The sequence below is a fragment of the Etheostoma spectabile genome, chromosome 5 (assembly GCF_008692095.1).
Source record: "Etheostoma spectabile isolate EspeVRDwgs_2016 chromosome 5, UIUC_Espe_1.0, whole genome shotgun sequence".
In the NCBI taxonomy this organism is placed as follows: domain Eukaryota; kingdom Metazoa; phylum Chordata; class Actinopteri; order Perciformes; family Percidae; genus Etheostoma; species Etheostoma spectabile.
Genome location: NC_045737.1, coordinates 10,941,005 through 10,951,077, shown reverse-complemented (window position 1 = coordinate 10,951,077; position 10,073 = coordinate 10,941,005). Strand labels below are relative to the sequence as shown.

General features: G+C 40.5%; 1 protein-coding gene across 1 annotated transcript in view; it reads right to left on the bottom strand.

The window, feature by feature from the left end:
- Positions 1–10,073, bottom strand: part of bin3 (bridging integrator 3) — a 39,666-nt gene that overhangs the window by 27,434 nt on the left and 2,159 nt on the right. Inside the window, exons 2-3 of the mRNA XM_032517045.1 lie at positions 2,129–2,177; positions 1,041–1,081 (exon numbers count right to left, since the gene is read on the bottom strand). Of these exons, the coding sequence (XP_032372936.1) occupies positions 1,041–1,081; positions 2,129–2,177 (90 nt within the window). The remainder of the gene's footprint in view (positions 1–1,040; positions 1,082–2,128; positions 2,178–10,073) is intronic.

The window sequence follows — 10,073 nt, the reverse complement described above, 5'->3', positions numbered from 1 at the left end:
CTCCAGCTGACCGTTTTTTGCATATCTGCAAACATGTCCCTCCTGATTGAAATAATAAAAAAAAAACTTTAAAAACTGTTTAAAAAAGGGCAATTTTTCTCTCTCCTTCCTAAGGGAATTATGAGCCCGAGTCCGATTTAAACCCAACAATTTTTTAATACGTGGGCCGTTATAACTGACGTTATAAAGGACTTGTGAGATATCTGAAACAATCTGGCCTGGTTGCTCAATTACCAAAGGCAGTGCTACAGATGGGGGAGACGCAGCCCGGTTTACCTCACACCCGAGTCAGTGCAGGACACCCTGTACACGGGAGAGGCTGGAGAGGCATAGGTGAGCAGAACTTGTTTTGCTGCTGGTATCCTGACTCAGCGATCATTTTAAGTCTGCAGACTACCACGTTGATGTTGGCATTAAGAGTAAAATACTCCCACACTTTAGAAGGGCGCGTGCGAGCATTTCTCTCGACGTGTTGTTGCAAGGACTCCATACTCGTGCTGTTGCTGGAGGCAGCCATGTTATTTTGACGCAACGCAAATTATTTATAATTGTAATCGATGACGTTGACGAATCTTTCCAGCCCTTCATATTTCTAACTTCATATTTCGCAGACTAATGAATGATTGCAGTTGACTTAACATGCTTATTGAAGATCATAAGACACTGAATTGTTCACATTGGCGCAAGGAGAATTAATAGCAATGACCCAGTTAAAGAACGATACTTAAAATAAAAGATACTTAAAATAAACGATACTTAAAATAAACGATACTTAAAATAAACGATACTTAAAATAAAATGTGGTCACAGATATGGTGCAGGAGAAATTACATTTCACCAAGCTGAAGGTCTCAAAGGATCACCATTTTTAACACATGCATGCATTGGACCTCAAGCACAAAAAACACAAAGTGGGTTCTGAGTTGATTATAACCCGGTATTACAATTGCAAACTCTACAAACAATATGAACTCCACATATAAGAAACCTCTTTGATCGTCTACCTTAATATTAGACCTTGGTTCAAAATGCAGACTTACTTTTGAAGCTTGTCATATTCTCGCTCAAAGTCTCTTTCCACCTAAAAGAAAAACAAACACATTTCATGTCAAATTCTGTCATTTCATTATTTAAAGTCTGTTTCAACTGAATAATCACAAGGTATAAACACACGATAATTGTAAACATACATCACACACAGTCTGCGACTACATGTCGACTACGAGTACTACGTCAAGAACAAAGTCGGGGACAAAATTCCTGTTTTTGCATCATCTGAAGAATGAAGTTTAGGTTAATTAGAGTGATAACAAATTAAAAAGTGACCACATGACATGGTTTGAGTTGTAATAGATACGAGCAACAGCCAGTGTTTCTTTATAGTCTGAATTAATCATGTACAGAAGTTGTTGAGTCTCAAGCTTGTCACTCCCCCCTTTACCAGTTACTTTACCGGGAACAGGGACTTTTTTGGGGGGGGGGGGGGGGGGGGCCACAGCTAAGGAACAATAATTCAAGTGGGGTCAAGTTGTTGAAATGCAAGTAAAATGCTTGAGTTCCCAGGGTCAACGAGGGCGTCTTGTCCAACCACGTCTCTAAAACATGTCTAGCAGGTTACAGAGGCAGCATGGGTTCCTGTCTTGCGGTTCTGTGGGCTCCGGGATGTAAACAGTGGCCAAAACAACGAGGAGGGCAGTTGACACTTCGTCACCAGAGGATACTTTAACTGGGCTGCCTCTAACCCACTCCCTGATTTTTGCCCAGGATGGCACAGGAAGCTGGAAACCCCGTCTTACTGTGACTGACGGGCCACAGCCCCATTACAGGGGAAGTGGTTTTCTACAGCAAGGAGATCACCCACTCACTGTCACTTCAAGGTAACCACCTCTGCCCCCTTGCATGGCTCAGACATCATTCCTTCGGGTGAGGCACTCTGATGACATTATTTAGACTACTATTCATGTTGTATATACCAATTGTGAAGCTTAACAACTACAGCTAAACCTTCACAAAATCACCACCTTTAAGCAAGTTTTTTTTTTAATTCATTTATATAGACTTTTGTAGTAGAAATTTATACACTTAATCTTTTTGATGGATGAGTGAATGTAGTCAACTATTGACTTACGGTTTTAGAGACAATCTGCTTCTTTGGTTGTCCAATCTTGAAGGGAATCCTGAAATCACAAAGAAACACGACAGGTGACAGACATAAGCAACTGGAAAATGACCACCTAAAAGGTGAAATTACAGAATGCTTAGAGTGTCATCAGTTGCATGATGGGTGACTAGAGGCTGGTACAGGTCCACAAGGTGAGCAAGCGCCTCTTCCAGATCCCTGACACCAACAATCTGAAGCTGTTAATTCTTGCTTCTGTGGAGTGTCCAGTCAAAGCCAGGTCCATTAACTACATGTCATCCCTATACACATCTGGCTCCCATTGCAGGCGGATATATCCCTAAACAGAAGCGGTTGTCCCCTCTTCTTAGTGTGGCTTTACTGCATGAAAACGGCTGGCAATCGAACACGGATTCACACGCTATATCGTAGGCTACACCAGAAACATAGTAAGCCCAGACACCCTAATATAGTGGGACTCAAAAAGGTACAGCCAGGACAATGCCCTTGCTTTTAAAACAAAACTTGAGAGCAATGCAACAAATTAATCCAAAAAACAAAAAATGTCTTGAGGTTTAGTGCAACTGCCTCTCAGTTGCACCTCATTTTGAGAACGAAATCCAAACTTTTCTTCACTCTTGAAAGACACACACACTGACATCCTGACTTTAGTTTTGGTTTAAAAAAAAAAAAACTGTTTCTTCTTAGTTAAAACACAATCTTTTATCCGAATTTCAAAACCTTGCTATTGCCTTAATAAGTTGCTGCCATGCATCAGAGTGCTTTGGGAATGTATAAGGCAGAAAGGAAGAAACTGCCTTGCCAATGTGCTTGGCTGTAGGTTGTCATTGATGTGGCACTAATAGCCTGAAATCTAAGCTATATGATGGACAGTTGCTGCTGACAGGCAGGGTGAGGCAGCAGCTGCGTCAAAAGAAAGGTGTGTAGACTAATGAGATGGAAACGAGAGGGTGTGATGTAGGGCCTCCTTGTGCAACGAAGGAAGGCTACTGATGTGTGGGAAAGATCCTTTTGATGACAGCTCAATCACAAAACTCAACATGGTCAAATAACAGGATTACTCTAGTTAAAAAAAAAAAAACATGTTTCACTAGTGGCTCGGATATCAAGACTTTCTTTGGTTTGCCGGATCTGTCTGCTTTAGGTTGGTACCAATTGTCCTGACTAGCTTACTTGAAGTTTTGAATGAATCCTTTATTCATTGGATAATTATTGGTTCCTAAACATATTTTGTTGCTTCTGGCTCAGGAAAGAAGTTTCACCCATTGCGTCATCATTCGGGTGAGCCAACATGGAAAATAACCATAGAAATTACTCACCACCATCATATGTGACTCACCTTTCTCTGATTACTATCTCACCAGAACGTCACAATAAGGACAGTATGCATGCACTGGAGCGGCAGCGATATGCAAGTTTTACAGTATGCAGCGGACGTGGGTTCGACTCCAACCTGCGGCCTTTTGCCACATGTCATACCACCCCCCCCCCCTTTCATGTCTTCAGCTGTTCTGTACAAATAAAAGCATAAAATGCTCCAAAAATAATGTTAAAAAAGAAAGACTATACATTTCAAAGTCACGAGTAAGATCTCGCTGAAGCTGGAGTGTCTGTTAACGTAACGTTACTCCAACGGGTATTGGATTTTGCTCATTCTTTCGCTTCCCGGGTGATAAAAAGACGCTGGATAAAACACATCAGGTAAAATAACGTTACATGTGTGGTGGAACAGAGCCAAGCTAGCTGAGAATTAAGCTAGGTGACATATTTTGTGTGCGACGAGATATGTATGTCACTAAGTGGTTTCACACAAAACTCAGTGGTACTACAAGAAACCAACAACAGACAGAGACCTTTTTCATTTGCAAAATTATCTTTTAAACTGACGAACATCATAGGTGTGATTCAAGCTTAAATTCAAACGGAATCAAAAATTAATTTGTCTCTCCCCGTTCATTACTGTACTTATTTTTTTCAAATTCAGGTCCCATGAGATCCACTGGAAGGGGGGGGGGGAACTTTGCCTCTCCATAAAGACAATCAGTCTCACACAGACTACATCTTGCAAAATCCATTTTCACTATGAGATTTAAGTCTGGAAAAAAATGACTTGATAATCAATTCAGCCTGGTCAAACACAGACACGTAGCAACCAATTAAAAGCCTCCCTTGACAAGAGTTTATTGTGTTCATTTCATATCACATTAACCTTTCAGTGACCACTGTTCCTCTTGCTAATGCAGTATATTGCGTGTTTGGCAAATGCCCTTATGATTTCTGAGACCTTTCTCCACATCATCTTCTAACATTTATGAATGATAAATCTGCTATTCAGGCAGGAACTACAGTTACATACATACACTACAGATGAAAGGTAGTTTTTATATTATAATAAATCTTGCTACAAGAACAAACTGTTCAGATTAAAGACACTTCCTCTGAGGCACATTAAAGGGTTTCTTGATATTAATATTTGTGATTGTTTTAATTAGTGTGATGAATGTCTTATGAGGTTGCGTACATTTAATTTGTCTCACATCTACTTTGTAAAATAGATCTTGATCTCATTGAGACTTCCTGTATAAATAAAGCTTTATTAAAAAATATGTGCAATGCAGTACATGTCGATTTTTTAGCAACAACTTCATTACTGAAATGTCAGTTATAAACATAACACATACGTAAAAAGAGAACATATAGGCCCTGGGACACGTTATGTCCCAGTTTTTGCTTGTAATTGTTCTTAATTTCCAAATTAAACATACAGGGTGGATCCCAAGTCTGTTATCCGATACTGCCTCGCTTGAACAGGGAGTCGCTCTGGTCCTTCTTCGTGAAGGCCGACTCGAGGCTTCTATTCCTGGCCCGAGGAGCTAGGATCGAGGAGGGATCTCTGAGGAGCTATGAGCGAGGATACAGGGAGCAACCTCCCGGAAGCCGTGCAACTGAAAGCTGTTGCTAACTCTGCCCTAACAGCCGACAGATTCATGCAACGCTTCAGAAAAAGGACGTCTCATCCCTCTAAAAACCCTTGTTTCCTCTCTCCTCGCATGACTTCCTCGCATTGCTCCCATGCTTCCTTAAGGGACGGACTATGATGCGAGGGAGGGAAGCAAGTGAAGGAAATGTAGATGCAAGTGAAGGACCTGGGACCTACCCAGAGTGGTTGCACAGTTCTAAAACACAGCCAATGTGGTTGTATTAAAAAACAAAAACTAACAATTATACTGTCAACATGTTGATTTAGTGTTTACCAATCCCTTTTAAATTGATTGTGCAATTTTGCATTAGTTTGTTTTTTTGGGTTGCACGGGATAAATGAAGGAATGACTGAATGAATGAATGGGTTTTCTACCAATATTGCACAACGCTTGGCAACAGCGTTTGAGGTTTGCGCCGATTTGGAGGGTGTGTCTGGGAGAAAATGATGACATCCACAGCAAAAACTCAATGGAAGAATTAAGCATAAACATATAGTGATCCAACCAGCCACCAATGCATGAACATTTAAATGTTAGCTTCAATGTTCTCTTTTGCTAAATTTTGGCAGATTGGACAATGACAGGATTTGTTTCTAGATGACATGCAGAGAGTCCATCCAAGTGTAATTGTATTAGGGTGGATTTTCCCTTTAATGTACCAAAGGATATATGATTTGCTTTGGAAAAAACTGAAGCGAGTCCTTAATGTTTCAGATTCAGAGTATATGCACTTGTACAAAGGGCCAAAGGAAAGTGGTCACTCTCTTCAACTGCTCATGAGAACTGGCAAACACACAAAGTGAAGTGTGCTTCAGGGAAGGGAGAGGGAAAATGTAGCAGGCAACCAGAGGGAGAGAACGAGAAAGAGGGAGGATGGTAGTCACTGTGAGAATCATTTCTAATGTTTCTTCACACAGCCATATTTCTGTAGGGGCTGTCACATTTAGAAACACTGGTTAGTCGGGTCCTGTGAACCCAGAACTAGTGTCTAACATGGCAGAGGTCCGACCACAAGACAGCTGAAGACTGAAAACTTGTGTGTTACACCAGCTGAAATTCTTCAGAAAACAAATCTAAGTCTAGTGAAGGCAGGCGGGGGTGGTTTAGCTGAATATTGCCTTGGTATTTAGGGCTAAATACTATAATAATATATAAATAACATTAAAACAACAATCTACAGTCATATGGTATGTATACATGTTACAGTACTTGAATTTAAAGATACTGGTTAACATTTACTCACACAAGTAAATAGGAACCAACAACTCAAGAGATGCGTAAATCGGATAGATTAACGGCGCTGCCACACCAACCCGATCATCGGCCGTCAGACAGTCTGGCGAGGTCAGTGACTCGAGTCTGTTCGGTGTGTTCTGAGCCGTCGTCCAGAGGAGCCGTCGGCTTTCATCTGGGCCGATTTGACACGTTGAATCGGAAGGCGGGCAGTCGGACTCAATGACCAATCTGATTGGTGGAGTGCTAACCCGGAAATGACAAGCGGGATGAGCGTGACTATCGCCTCTCAAAATCTGACGAAAATCTTTTAAACTGACCTTTGTCGATCTGAAATGAAGACAGATTCAGCAACAGCAAGGATTATTCAGAGGTGTCATTGCTCATTTTCATGCCCAGATTTAAAAAAGCGTTGTTACACATTTGTAGAGCTGCAAAGTTGTCAACTATAAAATAGATCCCTAACTATTGCAGCTTCTTAAATGTGAATATTTTCTTCTCTCCTGTGTGACAGTAAACTGAATATCTTGGAGTTGTGTCATTGGAGGATGTAATCTTGGGCTTTGGGAAACACCGATTACAATTTTCTGACATTTTACAGACCAAACAAATAATCGAATAACAGAGAATGAAGACAACAGTTAGTTGCGGCCCTACGAATTTGCTTTCATCATCAGACGGCTGGTCAACTTGCATTCACAAAGCTATCTGATCTTTGCTGAGATGGGCAACACGTCACCGCCATCAAGCAAGCACGTAGGCAAGAACAAAGACGCGACAGTCTTCTCTATCCGGGAAGAACCGACGGCTTTTCACTACAACTGCAAATGTGTATGCCAGTTGAGGACTAGTGCATCATTGGATTTTGGATATTCCACGGAGCACAGAAGGCTAGTTGAAGATGTCGGGAAGTAGAATTGTTGTGATAATGACCCCAAAGTCAAACCTCTCGCGTCATAGAGGCAAGTGTGCAGGCCCTGCTGGAATGCATCAGTCAGCAGAGCCCATAAAGGACTCTTTTCACGGGCTGAACACCCCACTCTTGACCTTGTGTTTGGCAGTGCGTGCTGCGGTCAGAGCGTTGCTTGCCAGCTATTGACTGTCTGACTCAAACGAGTGACGCCCTCTTGCTTCCTTGATTACTGTCTTCCCTGAAAATTACACTAAGAATGTGTAACGTATTACGAAGGGAGATAATGTACATATATGCCACTGACATATTCAAAGACTTTGTTATAATATGTGTACGTTTCTCAGCCTTTCCTCTTGAACTGAAGTGGGAAACAAGCGCTGAATCTTTTCAAACCTCTATTTAAACTCCTAAAGGGCACTAGTACACAACTGAGAACTGGTAAGACAAATCTTCTAATGATTAAAAACATTATATACATCAACTGAATCCTGGGTGACACAATGATGTTCAAAACATGTCAACAAAAATAAACGCTGTACAATATGAGGGAAATATGCACTAACGTTAAATACCCTGATAACAATATAACTTGCGATTAATAAACAGATATTAAAGCGTACTCAGTTCTGCTGCTTTCAGTAATCTGCTAAAATACAGCAAAGTGCTTGTTGAGTTTACAACTAACTAAAGTAAATCATTTCAAACACTTTACTGAACAAATTGAACATCGAATTGAAAATAAAAGGCCCCACTAAAAAAAAAGAATATTGTTCTGATATTTTCTTTCAACTAACAAAAAAATCTCGTAGTGTCTTTGGCGATACATTTATTCCATCAGTTGATATAATAAAAATAATATATTGTGCAGCCCTACAAAGAACAAGACATAAGTCGACTGTTGTGGATGATAATGTTTTGGGTTATTATTGTCTTAACGGCCATTTCTCAAGCTGTTGTCAAACAACCCAAAAGTTCCAACGCACAAACACTTTTTTTTTTAACTCCTTCATTACTGAAGCAAACGTTTGATACCACACACAGTGCGCTATAAAGGATGATGCAACATGCCCTATGAGGTTTTACAAACAGCGCTGGATGCAGACTTAACAGCAGACGACCCATCTCGCTAAACCTGACGGAGAACCGATTCCCAGGAACATAAAACATAACTTGGCTGGGAAGAGTTGACGAAATAGAGACAACACAAATGCCTACCTGTCATGTTTCTGCATAAAACTATTATCTCTAGTCATAGTTCTATTATCTTTATTGGTAGTATAAGTGCACCGGCGCATCATGCCAACTGCTATAATCATTATGAATCATATTTCTGTATAACTGTATCAGTGTCTCTGTGTCCCAACCGTAAGCGGCAGATGGACGCCCCCCCCCAAGAGCCTGGGTCTGCCAGAGGTTTCTGTCTGTAAAAAGGAAGTTTTTCGTCGCCACCAAATGCTCGTGAGAAATTAAAATTGTTGGGTCTTTGTAAATTATAGAGTGGGGTCTAGACCTGCTCTATCTGTAAAGTGTCCTGAGATAACTCCTGTTGTGATTTGACACCAGTGTTTCCTCTATGTTTAATTTATTGAGGCAAAATTTCCTCCGCCATGCTATCAGAAATAGGGAAGACGCACAACATAGTTGCGGTTGCCTTTTAACCCTCATGTTGTCCTTGGATCAAATTGACCCCATTTTCAGTTAATGGGTTTTTTTCCCCCACAAAAAACAGGCCATTGAAATAAGTTCTGAAAATGTCATAAAAAAGCGATAATAATTTTGAGGAAAAAAAAGCAACCAAAATGTTTTTTTTTCATGGTTGACGGGAAGACAACACAAGGGTTAAATTATCCTGCCGACATAACGCCCCCCCCCCCCCCCCATTGGCTGCCGCTCACATTGCAATTTAACAAGTAGAACTAGTCAGAGGTTATTAGGCCCGTCCAGTTTAACTTCATATACTGTGTTATAGTTTATTGTAGGTAGTTTATTGTCAAAACGTTGGCTCTCTTCCGAGTCGACTATTAAACGAATAGCTCCACCAAACACGTCACCGCGGCAGTTGGCTTTGAAACGCAGACACCAAATTCAAGGTAAGAAATAAATAACTACGGCTAACATTACGAGAACCATAAACAGGCTAGTAACGTTATCCATCTCGCAACGTGACTTTTTAAACAAAGACAGCGTTGTGGAGAGTGAAAAGAGAGAGACTAGGAAAAGTAGTGTATTGTTAGGATGGCTACATTAAATCTTAATTATCTAAAATGATTTTCAATGTAACGTCTCAATATCTGAATGATTTCACAACGTGGTGTGGTCGTTACACACAATCCGTTTGGATACAAGCGTTATATTTTGGAAGATAGACGGGATTCTTAACTGCATTTTGTTAAAGCACACACACACACACACACACACACCCACACACACACACACACACACCACAACACACACACCACACACCACACCACACACACCCCCCACACACACACACCACACACACCCACACACTTGACTGGGGAGAGATACCACTCATAACTGAAAATAAATCGCGATTCACCTTGTTCACAAATTAATTTTAACCCTGGTGTTGTCCTCAGGTCAAACTGACCCGTTTCAAATTGTTTTATATCAGAAATATGGATTTCTTTCAACCAAATTTCCCAAAAATAACATGGATGATTCCATATAACATTCTTCAGGTAACATTAATGATTACTTTCATTGAATTTTTTGGGTTTTTTATTGAATCTTATAGCATTTTAATTCTTTTTTTTTAATGGTTTCAAAACAGTATCCGGACTAA